Genomic DNA, 19,493 nt, shown 5'->3' with positions numbered 1-19,493 from the left:
ATGAGCAGCTGACCAAAGACAACTACGATCTGAAGGAGTCGGTTCGGCTGTCTGTTCACTTTGCTGAGGTACTGCCGCGGGAGGATTTGGAAGAGAGGAAGCAGATGTGGCCTCAAATTGAACAAGCAAGCAAGACTGACCTTTTTCCGAGGTCCTCGTGGATACATTGAAGGACGGAGGATTGGCGACGCTAAATGAAAGGCTCAGACTGTTATACGGTGGATTATTATTAATGGGACAACAGAGCTCAGCTGAAAATGAGAGGTTACTAGTCACTGAGTGGGTGACAAGAGTTATGGGTTAAACTCATACCTCTTTATTTTTTTCCATTTCATTTTTTCTTTACTTGTTATGGTTCACTCACAAATTATATTTAGTTCATTAAACATTCAGGGTTTGAAGGACCTTGTTAAGAAAAAATGCACTTTTATTTTGCAAGGGGCAAAAATGTCACTCTTTATTTCTACAAGACACTCACTCTGTAGATGCTGATGTTACATTTTGGACTAATCGGTGGGGAGACCAGATTCTTTTCAGCCATGGATCTAATCCATCTGGAGGTGTGGCGATTTGTTTTAATAAATTCCCAGGGTAAATTATAACTTACAAAGCTGACAGAGAGGGCCACTGGTTAACTGTAGTGTTGAAATGCGAAGGTTTATTCCTTATTGTCACAAGGCTTTATGGACATAAATAATCAGGGTCAAAATAAAAGTCTATTGGAAAATTTAACAAATGTGATTTCAGAGTTAAAGTTATGTACCCCACAGATTATATTGTCGTTGGAGGCGATGGGAACGTGACACCAGATGAATGGATGGACAGATGGGCGCCTCGCTTAGGAAGGAGGCAGCAGAATAACATTATTGAGAACTTTGCTTGTGATAATAATTTCACAGACATTTGGAGATGTATGAATCCTGGACTTAAGAAATATTCGTGGTTTAAACCTAATGGAGAAAGCAGGTCAGGAATTGATTATTGGTTGGTGAGCGATGCCATTTTTTGGTGTACCTCACAATCTAAAATCTCTAAAGCCAAAACCAACAAGGAAGAAACTTAGTAGCAGGGGATATTAATATTGGGAATTCAATGCCAGCCTTTTAAATAGGGATGAATATCGTGATAAAATTAGACATATAATCAGAGATACTGAAAATAAGGAATCAATAGTGTGTATTATACAGAAATTGGAATTTGTTCAATTCAAGATCAAAGAATTTACTATAAAATTCTGCAAATAACTGAATATGGAAAAATGAGAATATGAAAGTAATTTACTTCGAGAAATAACTCAGTGCTGTAGTAAAGAAAAACCAAACAGAAAAACAGGGAAAACAACAGAAAAATAAATTGATGGAGTACCAGACTAAATTAGATGATCTTTACCTTGAGAAAGCCCAGGGTGCTTTCATAAGATGAAGAGCCAAATGGATTGAGGCGGGTGAAAAAAATTCATTGTATTTTAGTAAGCTGGAGAAATGTAGACAGCTGAGAAATTTAATTACAAGCCTGCTGATAAATGGGACTGAATGCAAAGATTTCATAGAGATTGAAAGAGAAGTCTTTACTTTCTATTCCGAGTTGTACTCCTCAGAATATTTGGCAGCTGCGTTTATTAAGGCTGTTGTTATTTTAACATGTTTTAACGCTTTGTATCTTGTTCTATTTAATCTCAACAAGCCCCTAAAAAGTCGGTGATCACTGTCAGTCTCTCTTGGTTATTATTACCACTATTCATTTTAAAGTTCAGTTTTACAATGTAACTACATGACTTTTTTCTCACCTCGGGACTGGATGTCCTATTTCTAACGGAGACCTGGACTTCTCCGGGTGAGTTCATCCCCTTCTCTGAGCTTCTACCTCCTGACTGTGCCTTCTTTAGCTCACCTAGGCTAACTGGTAGAGGTGGTGGCTTAGCCTCGGTTTTCAAAAATAAACATGATGCACGGCTGCTATCCTCTCCAACCTATTCCAGTTTTGAAGTTCAGCTATTGGAACTGACGGGCTCTCGGACCACTTTGTGTGTCGTGGTCTATCGTCCGCCTAAATATCATAAAATGTTTATCTCTGAATTTGCTGATTTTTTGGGATCCGTTCTTTTTAAATATGATTCTGTTATTGTTTCTGGAGATTTTAACATTCATGCCTGCTGTATGAATGACCAATTGGCTAAAGACTTTCTTGTGCTGACTGATTCTTTTAATCTTATTCAGTGGGTGAATGAGCCTACCCATGTTCAAGGCCACACCCTTGATTTGGTTTTTTCATTCAATGTGGACATTTGCATTAAGGAAATCAGGAATACTGGTCTCTCTGATCATTCCCCGGTCATCTTCGATGTAGACCTGGGTGATACTGGTCAATACCTAAACTCTCCTCTTTATCCTACGCGCACTATTAATGCCAATACTGTGGTCAACTTTATTACGTCTTTTGTTAACTCCCCATTTAGTATGCTGGATTGTTCTTCCCCACACACACTTGAGAACTCTACTAATACTCTTTTTACCACCTGTTCCTCGATTCTTAACATTGTTGCACCCATCAAAATGAAACGCCCTAGAACTTTCTCACAATGCTGGTTAAATGATTCTGTTCGTGCCCTACGACGTATATGTCGGCGTGATGAGAGGAAGTGGAGGAGTGATAGACTTCAGTCTTCTTATGATATTTTACGTATTAGCCGCTCGAAGTTCCAAACTGCTGCCAGAACGGCTAAAGCGGCTTTTCTCTCTAAAATTATTACCACTAATGGTGATAATCCACGAATTCTATTTAAAATTTTTAACTCTGTGGTGAACCCCCGTCCCTCTATGCCACTGCTGTCTTCCCCGGGTCTTTGTGGAAAATTCTCAAACTATTTTTTAGATAAAGTTTTATCCCTTAGATCTACTCTTCCTCTGGTGACTGATTGTATGTCTACTCCTGATTGTTCGGCCACCTTTTATCAATTTGAACCCGTTTCTCTCTCCACTCTGAAGCGTCTAATTGATAAATTGAACAATACTGACTGTGTACATGATGCTCTCCCATCCCGTATTGTTAAGGATTGTTTCAGTGTAATTGGACCCTGTTCATTGTCCATATTGAACTTCTCCTTGCTTTCTGGCTATGTACCTTCAGCTCTCAAGCATGCCATAATCCAACCTGTTCTAAAAAAAAGGAACCTTGAGCTTAGTGATTTTGCCAATTTTAGGCCAATTTCTAAGCTTCCCTTTCTGGCTAAAATACTTGAGAAGGTGGTTCTGCTCCAACTGAAGACCTACCTTGATGAGAATAATATAAATGATAAATTTCAATCGGCCTACAAACAACATCACAGTACAGAATCAGCATTGCTTCGTGTTTTCAATGATCTCCTACTAATGGCTGACAACGGACGCCCCTCAGTCTTAGTGCTTTTGGATCTATCATCGGCATTTGACATGATTGACCATAATATCTTATTAGCGAGACTTGAGCACACTGTAGGCATCAAGGGCGCTGCCCTGGATTGGTTTAAATCCTATCTCTCCAATCGGCTCTCTACGGTACATCTGGCTACATCCTCTTCCTCGGCTGTACCTGTTTGCTGTGGTGTCCCCCAGGGATCTGTGCTGGGCCCTACCCTTTTCTCATTATACTTGCTTCCTTTAAGTGCCATCTTTGAGAAATACCATATTGCTTATCACTATTATGCAGATGATATCCAGCTCTATTTTGAGCTAAACGACGATCTTGCTCTGTCTCTGAATAGCCTCCGAGAATGCATGTCTGAGGCCAAGAAGTGGTTGTTGTCGAATTCTCTTATCCTTAATGAGAAGAAAACCGAGATTATGATTTTTGGTAGTAATGCCCTTCGTGCCAAACTCCGGGATGCCTTTGGTTTTCTTAGTTGTTCTCTCTCTGATACTGTCAGGAATCTGGGTGTCTTATTTGACAGTTCCTTTTCACTTGACAAACAAGTGTCTGCTGTTGTCAGATCTAGTTTTTACCAGCTTCGTCTTATCTCTAAGGCTAGGCGCTATATCCCGCATAAAGATCTCGAAAAGCTCATCCACGCCTTTGTAACGTCGAGGCTAGACTATTGTAATTCACTTTATTGTGGTCTCCACTCTTCCCTTTTACAGAGATTACAGACAGTTCAGAATGCTGCAGCTCGCATTCTAACCAAAACCAGCAAGTTTGCCCACATTACTCCTGTCCTTGCCGATCTGCACTGGTTGCCTGTCAAATATCGTATTCAATTTAAAATTTTGTTGTTTACTTTTAAAATTACTAACAACACTGCACCCAGCTACCTTAAGGACCTTTTAAACCCTTATGCTCCTGCTAGGGCTTTAAGGTCATCGTCACAGTTACTGCTGGCTCAGCCCAGATCTGGACTTAAGACTAGAGGTGATCGATCGTTTGCTCTTGTTGCACCTGTGCTGTGGAACAATCTCCCGATTGGCATCCGGGCATCTGATTCTATTCATTCTTTTAAATCACAGCTTAAAACATATCTTTTTAAACTTGCCTTCTCCACCTTTTAATTGCTGGTTTGTTTGTTTGTTTGTTTGGTTGCTGTGACCTATTGACCTCTTGTATTAATTCCCTCCTATCTTTCTATTGGTGTCTTTTATTATGGTGGTACAGCTTTTATCTTGCTATTACCCATGTGCTGTAGTCATTCTTATTGGTAGCTTTTATCTATGAACATAACTCGTTATTTTTATTTATCCTTTATCAATGTTTGAACCTTTTATTGTTTTATGTAAAGCACTTTGGTATGCCCAAGGCTTTTAAATGTGCTCTATAAATAAAGATTGTTGTTGTTGTTGTACATGCAGCAGTATATTAATGACTAACCTGGTATTGTGGATGGATTCTCTCAGTTGTTCTCCTGACTGAGGTTTGGGCCGTTTACAGCACCCTGCAGTGCATTTGCATTTGTCCCTAACCATCAGGAACCCTCACATTAACTTATGGAGTGGAAAGGCAGGCATCACTGAAGTGTTTGAAGGCCACCATGGTCCGGTTACTGGACTGAGCTGCCACAGTGCTGGAGGACCTGTTGATTTCTCTCACCTCTTCATCTCGTCCTCGTTTGACTGAACCGTCAAACTCTGGAGCACTAAGAGTACCCGTCCACTATACTCTTTTGAGGACAGTTGTGACTACGTCTACGATGTGATGTGGTCTCCAACACACCCTGCCCTGTTTGCTTGTGTGGACTTAGCTGGACGTCTGGACTTGTGGAACCTCAACAATGATACCGAAGTTCCAACTGCTAGTGTGTATGTGGATGGGGCTCCGGCACTGAACCGTGTCAGATGGTCTCACACTGGAAAGGAGATTGCCACTGGGGACTCAGAGGGACAGGTTCAGGTCTATGATGTTGGCGAGCAAATCTGTGTTCCCAAAGCGGATGAGTGGACCCGCTTCGTCAGGACGCTGGCTGAGATCAATGAAAACAGAGATGAAGCTGAGGAACTGGCCAATGCATGATGTTGCAAACCCCACCCACCCTCACACACAACCACTCATACAATTCTCTCCAGTCCGCTACACCTATAGTACATTACACAGTACTGCCAGAGGAGCTGCGCTCGCCTCTCTCTGGTTGCCAGCTTCTCCACATTCTACATTTGGCCTGAGGAGATGTGCAGAGCTAGAATGGATAGAAGTGGCAGCTTTAGATGTGTTTTTGAATGTCTCTTTCGAGTTTTAGAGTACATTTGTAGGAGCAATGAATGTCAGGTGTAGTAGTAGCACAAAAACCAGAGTAAGTTGTTGAAAGCTTAGAGGAATAGAGGAAAGTGATTTTCAGCGTAGATGTGGCTGTCCACTCTGAACTTCTAGCTTTGATAACATCCTCAGGGCTCCAGAAACTGCTCTTCTCCTGAGGCCTCAGACTCGGCTCTTTTTTTAAATATGCAAACCTTTGTACTTGCACCTTTTTATTACCACTTGAGTGTTTTTACATGTTTTCCCAGACACGCTTGTGCACAGCTGGCAAATTTTGAAAAGACTGAAAACACCCTTTTATTCTGAGAAGCACTAAAACAGCTAATGCAATCACACACATAGATACCTGGCCTGTGCAGAAGCGTGTCATCTTACATTTTAACCACTACAATATTTAATATTTATCACGGTGGTTGTACTTATTTAAATATTGTGTGTATTATTTTAAAGACGCTGCTTTGTACTAAAAGTTTGAATTGTACAATCTTGAAATTAGCACTACAAGCTTCTTAATAAGCAAAAATATGTTACTCTACTTGGCTTGAATTTATTGACACTAGTACAGTGAAAAGAGGATGTGTTTTTCCTGTACCAAAGGTTAATGTTATTGGAAACAGTTCCCTGACACATCCTCTTTAAGAGGAGCCAGATAAACTAAATTAAGTTTTAGATGAAGGCATGAAGCAAAAGTTGGAAACTAACTTAACCACAAAATGGGAGTCCTTTATTTCACTTTTTGTCCATCCTGTTTTTCATTCCTTCCATGATTGATGGATTCAACATCCTGCCTCACAAAGTTAACATTTAAAACAAAGAACAAAGCTTAAAGCACACTGAAGCAACCACACCTGATGTAAAATAAGACAAGTGCTCTGCTTACACTACTTGTACTGTATTCTTCTCCATTTCTGTTCCTGATACAATGGATGGTTGCACTTTCCCATTGGAATAAAATTTGAGACATACTGGTAAAATTAAAAACAAAAAACAAAAAAAACATATGGAGTGGAAAAAGGTTAGCGTTCAGCTTTCACCTTCACTGTTTATATTATGCAAACAGAGCTGCGCTGCTACACAATAACAATACAAATAAATAAATAAATAAATAAATAAATAAATAACAGTACCCCACCAGCTACAACAGTAAAGGGATTTGTGAAATGAACGCAACACAGGTCAGCCACATATATTGGCCTGACGGTACTTGTGTACTTTTGCTCAAGTAGAACTTGAACTTTTACCTGTAAATGAGATGCAATAATATAAGTTTCTGATGTAGTAAATCTGAAGACTTCCTTTACCCCTGACAATAACTAATCCTGGTGCTGTTATCTGCAGTATTTTGCAAAGTTGGTTAAAAAACAAGAACAACAACAAAGGAGTGGTTAATTAGTGTTAAGATCTTTTTTTTTATCAGTAATGTGGAGTATTTATGTCTGTAGGGGGCGTTCACAATATGTATACCCCCAAAATTTCCAACTTCCCGTGAAGGCGTCACTGGCCATCACCAGTGGGCGTGTTGTCTTCACCAACATGTCGGAGTAGGAGTTTCTATCAAAACTTTGCACTTAAAATTTAGTGACTGTACCCTTTACTTGGTGCCAGCTGCTGGAGTATGGCGTGTTACCGGAACGTAGATGTAGTCGAGCCGTTTCCGAGTGGTTTAATTAGCCGATTTGTAATTTTACTAGTATTTCAAAGTACAAGCTTCCCGGTTTGTGACTCTGAAGGAATCAGTCCAGAGAGGTGTCTGATATGGGGTCCGGGGCTAAACCCGGACACCGTGTTACCAGTCCGCTACTTCTTTATTCAGGCAGTGAATTCAAAAGGAGAAAACCTGACTCTGTCTCCAGGTAAATGACCACCAACGCGACATTATTAGCTCACTAAAGTCCTGTTGCAGTATTTTTAAGCTAACCTTAAACTGTTTTTGCAGCATTCTTTTGTTATTACAACCCGGTGGCTAGCAAGCTACGTTTAAAGTTTTTGGGGGGCTAATGTTAACGAAAACGTGCACGAGCGGCCGAATATGCATAACTGTTACTTGCGTTAGCACTCAAACTGTTCATTGAAATGCTTTTTGAATGTGGTGCTCAGGAAAAGACACGTTTAAAGTGAAGATCGGCTCACTGGATAAGAATGAGTACCTCCGTATCCACGTCCCTCCACCTCTGGACAGAGGAGACGGCTCCTTCCTGTTGAGGTATCGGCTCTACAGCACTGCTCACAAGGGTCTGAAGATCCAGGTCTCTTACAGAGATGCTGCTGTGGCTAGCTCACCCTACACCATCCAAGGTTAGTCAGAAAACCTGTTGCATCACCTTCTGTCCTCAGACCCTTTATACGAAGGTGAAAAATCAATTTAATGGTGAGAAATCGGGATAAAAATGACGAATTGCTTTTACATGCAAAGTTTATCTCCAGAGTGCATTGCTCTTAATTATGATGCCAGTGTTTTGCACAAAAAATAAAGTCAGGATTGATAACAGACCCAAGAGTGGCCACAAACTAAAGTCTCACCACTCCATGGGTAACCCACACAATGAATGATGAAGATAGATATGAAAGGGACCTCAAAATACTCATCCTAGAACTGCAGCATTTATACTTAAACTCTTCCATCACGAGTCACACTGTCCACTTCATGTTGTACTACTGGAAGACTGATGTTTACTGAAGCACAGGAAGGAGTAAAGACTTAAGAGCAGAGTGACTGTCAGAGCTATTAAAATTATTTTAAAAAGAATGCAGTAAATGTTACATAGACTGGTTCATGCAATTACTTTTCTCTACACGTAAGTGCTTTTTATTTAACACTCACACTGCGATGAACACGCTGGAGAGCAGCTTTGGGTTTGGTATGTTGCCCAATTATACTTTGACATGCAGACTCAAGTAACCAGATGTTTCACCACCAACCTTAGATAACCTGCTCCACCTCCTCATTACAGCCAGCTCATATGTATAGAGCAGAAGAACACTAACTATAGCATTGGCATAAAGAAGTGTTGTCTTTGTGCTGCTTTGTAGTCACATTTGGGGGTGAGTGCACATACATACGCTAGATTTAACACAGCTTTACATCCAGTAACTTGTGTTTTTTGGGATTTATCAACATTGACTGACTTCATCGACTGTTCCAGATATTTTGGGGTTTGTTTTTTTCAGTAAGTTGACAGTGACTCCTCATCTTCCACATTGCATTTATACGTGTATCTAACCCTGATGGCTCATTCCCATGCTCAGGTCCAGTGCATCATGAATACTGTGACTGTCCTGAGCCCGATGCCTCCGTCTGGCAGAGCGTCATGCAGTGTCCTGCCGATGACCGACAGATTCTAGCTGACTTTAAGTCTTTTCCCACCATCGACCTGCAGCATCTCAGGCAGGAAGTGCCTCACAGATTCTCCAACAGAGGAGGGCTCATTCACTACGCCATCATCAACAATCACGTGTACCGGCGCACGCTGGGAAAATACACCGACTTCAAGATGTTCTCTGATGAAATTTTGCTATCATTGACGAGGAAGGTAGAGTTGTTCTGCTGTTTTTTCCATGCTGTGCTGTTGCATATATATATATAAAGTCTTTACAGTCACACAGCGATGTTCTGTTGCAGGTGAGGGTGCCTGATGTGGAGTTTTACATCAATGTGGGTGACTGGCCGCTAGAGACAAAGACGTCGGCTGCTGTTCCGATCTTATCGTGGTGTGGCTCCACAGACACACGGGATATCGTCCTCCCTACCTATGAGGTCACACACTCCACCCTGGAGACACTGAGAGGGGTCACTAATGACCTCCTATCTGTCCAAGGGAATACAGGTAACTTTGATACTCCTGAGCAAAACAGCCCTCAGTTTATGTTATCATCATTCGTATATTTCTGTCTGTGCTACAAGTTGTTAAAACTTCTTATTGAGTATCTGAGTTTGAAGGAAATTGCACTTAAACTGCAACTGGCAGGAGTAAATTATGTTGGGATGTACTTCTACACAGAGGTGTACTTTTTATTGATTTATTGCTTTTAATACTGTGCAGCAGTTTAAGACCTTTTATTGCTTTGAACTTGCCAGCGTTCAGCAAAAATAAAATAAAAAAGAAAGAAAGTGCTGCCTCTGCTGTATTTTCCCAAAATGTTCTCAAGAGCCATAAAGCACTACCTTTTTTTAAAAATCTACAGTGTGCAAGGTTTCCTGAACTACATAATCCAACTTAGTGGGCTGTTCTTCTTCAGGCAGTATAGAGGTTGAACTTGTTGTAGAAGCTGTATGTTTAGCTGCAGCTAGTTTAACGAAGATCCAAAAGATCCCAACCAAAGAATCCATCTATGAGGGTGATGTCACGTTATGAAGGCAGTTTCTCCTTTGGTTTGTTTTTGTAACTGTCCACCAGAGGGCACCACAGTCCATAGACTCTATACCAGGGGAAGGCAACTGCAGACCTCGAGTGCAGGTGTCCTTCAGGTTTTAGATATCACCCTGAGTCAACACAGCTGAATCAAAAGTCATTACCAGGACTTTGGAGAACTTCAAGACATGTTGAGGAGGTCTTTTAGCAATTTGAATCTGCAGTATTGGATCAAGGACACGTCTAAAACCTGCAGGACACTTGGCACTTGAGGCCTGGAGTTGCCTACCCCTGCTCTATACACTATATGAACAAAACCTACACATTACACCTACAGGAGCTGCTGAGCCATGTCATCAACCTCCCAGAGCACACTTTCTGTTTTGATGTTGATTCCAGAGGCGGTTTGGGACTGTGGAGTTTTTGAGTTTGCAACACTTGTTTGTAAAAATATCATAAGCCTGTTGCAGTGGGACTGAAAACAGATGAATTCAAAGATTAAGAGGTGTGAGCCAATACGTTTGTCCATGTGATGAATGATAGATATAAGATGGCACTTCTTTCTGCGCACAACATTCCCAATGTCGGCCGACATGTTAGATTTTTGGAGTCAGAAGCAGTTTTCATCTAAAGTCACTGTTTTTTCTAAATTACACATTCTGCTGTTGTTTGTTAACATTTTAAAGATAGAAATGACAAGGAAGTGGTTTTTTTAATGGATTTCATACATATATTGACTCAGATGTAACTTTCAGGAAATCTGAGTATATATATATATATATATATATATATATATATATATATATATATATATATATATATATATATATATATATATTATATAAAAAGAAACACCCAGCACGCCCCTGCAGGCAGTTTATCCTTCAAGCTCGGGTCCTCTACCAGAGGCCTGGGAGCTTGAGGGTCCTGCGCAGTATCTTAGCTGTTCCCAGGACTGCGCTCTTCTGGACAGAGATCTCCGATGTTATTCCCAGGATCTGCTGGAGCCACTCGCCTAGCTTGGGAGTCACCGCACCTAGTGCTCCGATTACCACGGGGACCACCGTTACCTTCACCCTCCACATCCTCTCGAGCTCTTCTCTGAGCCCTTGGTATTTCTCCAGCTTCTCGTGTTCCTTCTTCCTGATATTGCTGTCATTCGGAACCGCTACATCGATCACTACGGCCGTCTTCTTCTGTTTGTCTACCACCACTATGTCCGGTTGGTTAGCCACCACCATTTTGTCCGTCTGTATCTGGAAGTCCCACAGGATCTTAGCTCGGTCATTCTCCACCACCCTTGGGGGCATCTCCCATTTTGACCTCGGGACTTCCAGGTTATACTCGGCACAGATGTTCCTGTACACTATGCCGGCCACTTGGTTATGGCGTTCCATGTATGCCTTGCCTGCTAGCATCTTGCACCCTGCTGTTATGTGCTGGATTGTCTCTGGGGCATCTTTACACAGCCTGCACCTGGGGTCTTGCCTTGTGTGATAGACCCCAGCCTCTATGGATCTTGTGCTCAGAGCTTGTTCTTGTGCTGCCATGATTAGTGCCTCTGTGCTGTCTTTCAGTCCAGCTTTGTCCAGCCACTGGTAGGATTTCTGGATAACAGCCACCTCCTCTATCTGCTGGTGGTACATACCGTGCAGGGGCCTGTTCTTCCATGATGGTTCCTCGTCTCCCTCCTCTTTCTTGGGTTTCTGCTGCCTGAGGTATTCATTGAGCACTCGGTCAGTTGGGGCCATCTTCCCAATGTATTCTTGGATGTTCCTTGTCTCATCCTGGACTGTGGTGCTGACACTCACCAGTCCCCGGCCCCCTTCCTTCCGCTTAGCGTACAGCCTCAGGGTGCTGGACTTGGGGTGAAACCCTCCATGCATGGTAAGGAGCTTTCTTGTCTTTATGTCAGTGGCTTCTATCTCCTCCTTTGGCCAGCCTATTACCCCAGCAGGGTACCTGATCACGGGCAGGGCGTACGTGTTGATGGCCCGGATCTTGTTCTTACCATTCAGCTGACTCCTCAGGACTTGCCTGACCCTCTGCAGGTACTTGGTGGTTGCAGCTTTTCTAGCGGCCTCTTCATGGTTCCCATTTGCCTGCGGGATCCCCAGGTACTTGTAACTGTCCTCTATGTCTGCAATGTTGCCTTCTGGTAGTTCAATCCCCTCAGTTCTGACTACCTTCCCTCTCTTTGTTACCATCCGACTACACTTCTCCAGTCCGAACGACATTCCAATGTCATTGCTGTATAGCCTGGTAGTGTGGATCAGTGAATCGATGTCTCGTTCACTCTTGGCATACAGCTTCATGTCATCCATGTACAGGAGGTGGCTGACAACTGCTCCGTTCCGTAGTCGGTATCCGTAGCCAGTCTTGTTAATGATCTCACTGAGGGGGTTCAGGCCTATGCAGAACAGCAGTGGGGACAGAGCATCTCCTTGGTAGATCCCGCACTTGATGGTGACTTGTGCTATGGGCTTGGAGTTGGCCTCTAGTGTTGTACGCCACATCCCCATTGAGTTCCTGATGAAGGCTCTTAGGGTCCCATTGATCTTGTACAATTCTAAGCATTCCAGTATCCAGCTGTGGGGCATTGAGTCATAGGCCTTCTTGTAATCAATCCAGGCAGTGCACAGGTTGGTCAGTCTGGTCTTGCAGTCTCGGCTGACTGTTCTGTCTACCAGTAGCTGGTGTTTTGCGCCTCTGGTATTCTTGCCAATTCCTTTCTGTGTCCCGCTCATGTATTGACCCATGTGCCTGTTCATCTTAGCCGATATGATGCCTGACAGGAGCTTCCATGTAGTACTGAGGCAGGTTATTGGTCGGTAGTTGGAGGGGACCGGTCCCTTCTTGGGGTCCTTGGGGATCAGGACCGTCCGACCTTCGGTTAGCCATTCCGGGTGTCTCTCGTTAACTAGCAGCTGCTTCATTTGTGCTGCCAGACGCTCGTGGAGTGCAGTCAGCTTCTTTAGCCAGTAGGCGTGAACCATGTCGGGCCCTGGTGCTGTCCAACTCTTCATACTGGAGACCCTTTCTTGGATATCTGCCACTGTGATGGTTACTGGACCCTGTTCAGGGAGGTCGCTGTGGTCAGCCCTCAGATCCACTAGCCACTGAGCATTGCCGTTATGGGTTGCGTCCTCCTCCCATATGCTCTTCCAGTATTGCTCCGTCTCCAGCCTTGGTGGTGCTGTTCTCTTATTGTTCCCTTGCCACTGAGAGTACACCTTTGCTGGTTCTGTGGAGAACAGCTGGTTTATTCTCCTGCCTTCTATCTCTCTGGTGTACCTCCTCAAGCGGCTGGCCAAGGCTGTGAGTCTTTGCTTGGCAGTTTCCAAGGCCTCAGGTATGGACAGCTTGCTGTATTTCTTATGCACCTTCTTTGTCGCACCTTTCTGCAACTCCGTTAGTTGGCTAACCTCCCTCCGTGCTACTTTGATCTTGCCCTCTAGCCTCCTTCTCCATGGAGGGTACTGCCCCTTGTCGCTGTTCAACTTGTAGCCAAGCATCTCACTGATCACTGCTGCCATATTGTAGATCAGCTTGCTGTCGGTAATCGTGGTTGTAGGTATTGCCCATAGTGCTGCATTAACATCATCTAGCAGACCTTCTGAGGGTACTTCACGTAATCTTGGTAACCGACTATGGGGGATACAGGTTTCAAGCTTGGCCATGATCCTATTTTTCAGGTCAGTTCCTCTCGCACTCAACGATCCTTCTCCTATAGCACTTGGGGCTATGTACCCAATCTCGGGTGGGGGTGATGATATCTCCCCCCTGACCTGGCGTCCTGACTCCTCCTTGCCATAGCATTTGTGTTGTACCTCGTCAATCTCTAGCTGTGAGAGCAGTCTCTTCTTTCGAATGTTGGAACACTGAGCTACTAGTTGTTTCGCCGTCATTGTGGATGTTGGATATCGAAGAATCCATAGGTCCCGCATCCTATTCATGTAGCCCCTTCCGCCGGGGTTACTTGCGTAGTAGCATTCCAACAACGCCCTGTTTTTGTGTCTTGCCCACCGATGCCTTCTTGTTCCAGTAGCCCACTTTTCGTCAGGGTGCCCTGGTTCCTCAACACCTGACGCGGACCTTGTTGATCCGGGTGACGTCTGAGCCGGCATGCCTTCATATTTATCTGTGTCGCTCATGCTTGCTTAGCATAGGGGGTCTAGCCTTAGGACCCTTACTGAATCTATCTATCTATCTATCTATCTATCTATCTATCTATCTATCTATCTATCTATCTATCTATCTATCTATCTATCTATCTATCTATCTATCTATCTATCTATCTATCTATCTATCTATCTATCTATCTATCTATCTATCTATCTATCTATCTATCTATCTATCTATCTATCTATCTATCTATCTATCTATCTATCTATCTATCTATCTATCTATCTATCTATCTATCTATCTATCTATCTATCTATCTATCTATCTATCTATCTATCGCTGTTTTCATTCAAATTCCGCTGTTTTCATTCAAATTCCGCTGTTTTCATTCAAATTCCGCTGTTTTCATTCAAATTCCGCTGTTTTCATTCAAATTCCGCTGTTTTCATTCAAATTCCGCTGTTTTCATTCAAATTCCGCTGTTTTCATTCAAATTCCGCTGTTTTCATTCAAATTCCGCTGTTTTCATTCAAATTCCGCTGTTTTCATTCAAATTCCGCTGTTTTCATTCAAATTCCGCTGTTTTCATTCAAATTCCGCTGTTTTCATTCAAATTCCGCTGTTTTCATTCAAATTCCGCTGTTTTCATTCAAATTCCGCTGTTTTCATTCAAATTCCGCTGTTTTCATTCAAATTCCGCTGTTTTCATTCAAATTCCGCTGTTTTCATTCAAATTCCGCTGTTTTCATTCAAATTCCGCTGTTTTCATTCAAATTCCGCTGTTTTCATTCAAATTCCGCTGTTTTCATTCAAATTCCGCTGTTTTCATTCAAATTCCGCTGTTTTCATTCAAATTCCGCTGTTTTCATTCAAATTCCGCTGTTTTCATTCAAATTCCGCTGTTTTCATTCAAATTCCGCTGTTTTCATTCAAATTCCGCTGTTTTCATTCAAATTCCGCTGTTTTCATTCAAATTCCGCTGTTTTCATTCAAATTCCGCTGTTTTCATTCAAATTCCGCTGTTTTCATTCAAATTCCGCTGTTTTCATTCAAATTCCGCTGTTTTCATTCAAATTCCGCTGTTTTCATTCAAATTCCGCTGTTTTCATTCAAATTCCGCTGTTTTCATTCAAATTCCGCTGTTTTCATTCAAATTCCGCTGTTTTCATTCAAATTCCGCTGTTTTCATTCAAATTCCGCTGTTTTCATTCAAATTCCGCTGTTTTCATTCAAATTCCGCTGTTTGTTTTAACCTGATTTCACAGTTTCATAGCCAATGATAAATCTAAAGTAATGAAATCACAGCTTAACTATTATTTCAAAATACGGTGTCAAATCTCCACCCCACCAGGAGACAACAATGAGCGTCTTAATTTCTAATAGCTCAGAGTCACTCCCAACATAAGGAAATCTATTTTTAGAATAACAAGGGGGGAGGGGAGGAATCAGAGATTCTTCTCCCAGTTATTGAATAATTTACAGACCTTGCCAGTGTACTCATTAAAGCCTCCAGGGTAGGCAGACAACGAGGGGGTGGGTGGGATGGAGGGAGAGTGCTGTCAAATGGAGAGGGAGAGAAAAAGAAGGATTGGCTATTTGGTAAGACGGCTTAGAGGAGAGGCGAGGAGAGAGAGCACGGGAGATGTTGGAGACAAAAGAAGAAAGAGAAGGAGTACAGAAAATACTGGCATATCAAGGGAGATGGAAGGGGAAAAAACACTTCCTGTCAGTGTGATGATTAAAAGATTTATGGGAGTTGAAAGGGAGGGGGTTGACTCTTCCCACAGCCACTCTTCCTTTTGTCTTCTTTGAACTTGGGATGTGTCGACAGGCTAAGGGAGTTTGGTTAAACCCGACTGATCGCACATATGAGGTGCCGCTTGGTCTTTGAATTAGCAGGTCCGGGAACAGACTCGGAGGGAGGACAGAGAAAGGCAAAATGAAGGAGGTGTGGTGGCATGAGAAATTGGAAGTGTGGTTAAGGGAATCTGTGGAAAGCAGGTCAGATAGATAGATAGATAGATAGATGAGAAGCAGTCAACACCTTTAGGAGAAATATGGTTATGATCTGTGAATTTGTATGTAAATGTAGACAATTCTTCCCACTCAGTAATATATACTTCCATCAGGGCCTCCGTGGGTGAATAAAACTGAGCGGGCGTTTTTCCGGGGTCGGGACAGTCGAGAGGAGCGTCTTCAGCTTGTATCACTGTCCAAAAAAAACCCAGAGCTCCTTGATGCCGGCATCACTGCGTGGTTCTTCTTTAGAGACCAGGAGAAACACGTTGGCAAAGCATCACTTGTTGGATTCTTTGACTTCTTTAAGGTAAGGAAGCGTAAAATAGTCTTCTCTTTAATAAATATAATTATAAATATATACATCCATACGTTACTCACTTCACTACAATGATTTAGTTTAGCTCCTTGATGCCTCGTCTTTATGAATAGATTTAATACATCCATAACGTGTGTATGCAACTCGTGCCACCTTGTCTTCATCTTGCAGTACAAATATCAGGTGAACATTGATGGAACAGTGGCAGCGTACCGGTTTCCTTACCTGATGCTCGGGAACAGTCTGGTTCTGAAACAAGACTCTCAGTACTATGAACATTTCTACAGCCACCTGAAGGCAGGAACACATTACATTCCTGTGAAGAGAAACCTGTCGGACCTTCTGGAGAAGATCAGATGGGCTAAAGAGAACGACGCTGAAGCACAAGAGATCGCCAGAGCGGGCCAGGCAGCAGCCAGAGAGCTGCTGCAGCCCAGCAGGCTGTACTGTTACTACTACAAAGTGCTGCACATGTATTCAGAGCGACAGACGGGACAGCCGACACAACACGCAGACATGGAGCTGGTGCCTCAGCTGGATGACCACACTGCTGCCTGCAAATGTGAGCGTAAAAGCTACAAAGAAGAAACGGACGTGAAGGATGAACTATGACGGGCTCCGGCTTTAGTCTTTAAGCACTCGAGTCTCTTTTTCTGTGTGAAAACATTCCTGATATCTAAAGAGTGAAGATGATAACGTAATGTTCCTGATGCCTAAGGGCATATGAATGTTCAGCATTCCACTTTAATTTTGGACAGTAGAGGGATTTTATGATAAAACCATAGCTGTCAGAAATTTTGAGATCGAGCTCAAAAACAATCTGTGATCATGTGAGCATTAATGTTTTAAAATGTGTTTTATGTTGTTGTTGTGGGAGTTTTTTTTTTATACCTGTTTAGTAATGGAGGAACTTGGATGAGTGTAAATGTACCTTTAAATTGGATACTTGTGTGCTTTATCTAAACTAAAAACTTTGTCTTAAAATATTTAACAAGTGCAGATTTTTTTATATTGTTGTGCATACAGCTTTCACTGCAGTTTCGAGTAGTTATTACTCTGTTGAATCACTAAGCTACATTAGTAATTGAGTGGGCAGCGTGGTGGTGCGGTGGTTAACACCATCGCCACACAGTGAGGAGGTCTGGGTTTGAATCTACCGGCCAGCTAAGGCCCTGTGATTCTCTCTGGGTGCTCCAGCTTGTTCCCATAGTCCAAAGACCTGCATGTTATGATAATTGGTGATTCTTAATTGGCTGTAGTTGTGACTGGTTGGCTGCCTCTCACCCTGTGACCACTGGAATGGGCTCCAGCTGCACTGCAACCCATAACTGGATGAGGGGAAGAGAATAAATGGATGTGTGGAACATGTTAGTGGTCTCCTTTGATGACATTTTGAGTGGGTAAGTACATCTACTGTGTCCGCCCCTTTCTGTAGCTTAACCACTGGTCAAGCTGTACTAAGCTCTAACACCAGGATTGAAAACATGACTCTGAAGTTGTTGTAATACCTAATAGGAGTTTATTTGCATGTCACGTATCAAAATCAGCGTTAGAAAATGCTTTCCAAAAACAGTATTAAAAAGGTAAAAGTTAAAATGAAATGAAAAGATAGAACTCCAAACAATAATGAATTAAATAATAGAATTAAGAGAAAAGAGGTAACATGAGGGGGAAAAAGTAGAACCACATGCAGAAAGCACCACCAAAGAAGTGAAACAGATTTTCAGGAAGCGCTAAGTGGAGTTCCTCAGGCAGGTTGTTCCAAACGGCAAACATACAGTTACCCATTGGCCACTTTGTTGGGTACACCTGTTAACTGCTTGCTAAGACAAATATCTAATCAGCCAATCACATGGCAGCAGCTGATTGCTGTAAGGCATGTAGACATGGTGAAGACGACCTGCTGAAGTTCAAACCGAGCATCAGAATGGGGAAGAGCGGCGTAGTTGTTGGTGTCAGAAGGGCTGGTCTGAGTATTTCTGTTCAGCTCGAATACCTTTTATATTGTTACAAATGGATTAGGTTTCAATTTCTTATATGTTTATGATATAATTCTTTTTATATATCATATATAAGAGTCTGATATATTTATAGAATGCAGACCCTCTTTTGGGGTGTTTCTATCTGTAGTGCCTGTGGTGCCCCTGTGTTGCTGATCACCTTGTCAGACACACACTGTGGGAGACGTACAAATTGTGGTCTTCCTGTCAGGTAATCAACAATCCAGGACACCAGAGAAGCATCCACCTGCATCGCTGCTAACTTATCACCCAGGAGGGTCGGCCTGATGGTGTTGAAAGCACTGGAAAAGTCAAAAAACATGACCCTCACAGTGCTCGCCGGCTGGTCCAGATGGGTGTAGACACGATTGAGCAGGTAGATGATGGCGTCCTCAGTTCCGAGACGAGGCTGATAAGCGAACTGAAGGGGATCCAGATGTGGTCTTACTATGGGTCGCAGCTGGTCCAGGATGGGCCTTTCCAGGGTCTTCATGATGTGGGAGGTCAGTAATCCTGGGGGCCACTGAGACGTGGCGTCTTTGGTACAGGGACGAGGCATGATGTCTTCCACATCACCGGGACCCTCTGCAGACTCAGACTCAGCATAAACAGTTTATGAAAGACTCCACACAGCTGGGGGGCACAGGTCTTGAGGACAAGGGGACTCACTCCGTCTGGTCCAGCAGACTTGCCTGAGTGAAGTCTCCTCATTTGCATCTCAACCTGGTATTGAGTGAAGGTGATGGGTGGGGGAGGGGTGTCAGGAATCTCACAGGAGGCAACATGTGAAGAGAGAGGCTGGCACAGTGGTGTGGCTCTGGATTCCAGGCTGACTGCAGGTGAGGTTGTGGGGGTGGGAGCAGACACTGTGGTGTCGAATCTATTGAAAAACAGATTCAACTCATTGGCTCTATTCTCACCTCCCTCAGTTCCCCTGCTGTTGGTTGGCCTGAATCCAGTGATGGTCTTCAT

At 42.9% G+C, this 19,493-nt stretch overlaps 1 protein-coding gene across 1 annotated transcript; it reads left to right on the top strand.

The window, feature by feature from the left end:
* Positions 1-7,215: 7,215 nt before the first annotated feature.
* On the top strand, positions 7,216-17,507 carry poglut3 (protein O-glucosyltransferase 3). Its single transcript, XM_086301931.1, has 6 exons — positions 7,216-7,565; positions 7,810-8,007; positions 8,959-9,242; positions 9,332-9,536; positions 16,316-16,512; positions 16,693-17,507. The coding sequence occupies exons 1-6, from the start codon at positions 7,328-7,330 to the stop codon at positions 17,131-17,133; spliced, it is 1,563 nt and encodes a 520-aa protein (XP_086158057.1). The 5' UTR covers positions 7,216-7,327; the 3' UTR covers positions 17,134-17,507.
* The last annotated feature ends 1,986 nt before the right edge of the window (positions 17,508-19,493 follow it).

Source organism: Aulonocara sp. 'chitande type north' Nkhata Bay, linkage group LG7 (genome assembly GCF_057382095.1).
Source record: "Aulonocara sp. 'chitande type north' Nkhata Bay isolate Kocher_YH1m ecotype deep benthic linkage group LG7, A_spYH_male_GT1.1, whole genome shotgun sequence".
NCBI classification, from domain to species: domain Eukaryota; kingdom Metazoa; phylum Chordata; class Actinopteri; order Cichliformes; family Cichlidae; genus Aulonocara; species Aulonocara sp. 'chitande type north' Nkhata Bay.
This window is presented reverse-complemented; position numbering and strand designations above follow the sequence as displayed.

Excerpts from the sequence above, each read along its gene's own strand:
- poglut3 (XM_086301931.1), top strand. The coding sequence starts at position 7,328 with ATGGCGTGTTACCGGAACGTAGATGTAGTCGAGCCGTTTCCGAGTGGT. Across the intron at positions 9,243-9,331 it reads TGCTATCATTGACGAGGAAG|GTGAGGGTGCCTGATGTGGA; the intron begins GTAGAGTTGTTC and ends GTTCTGTTGCAG. Across the intron at positions 9,537-16,315 it reads ATCTGTCCAAGGGAATACAG|GGCCTCCGTGGGTGAATAAA; the intron begins GTAACTTTGATA and ends TACTTCCATCAG.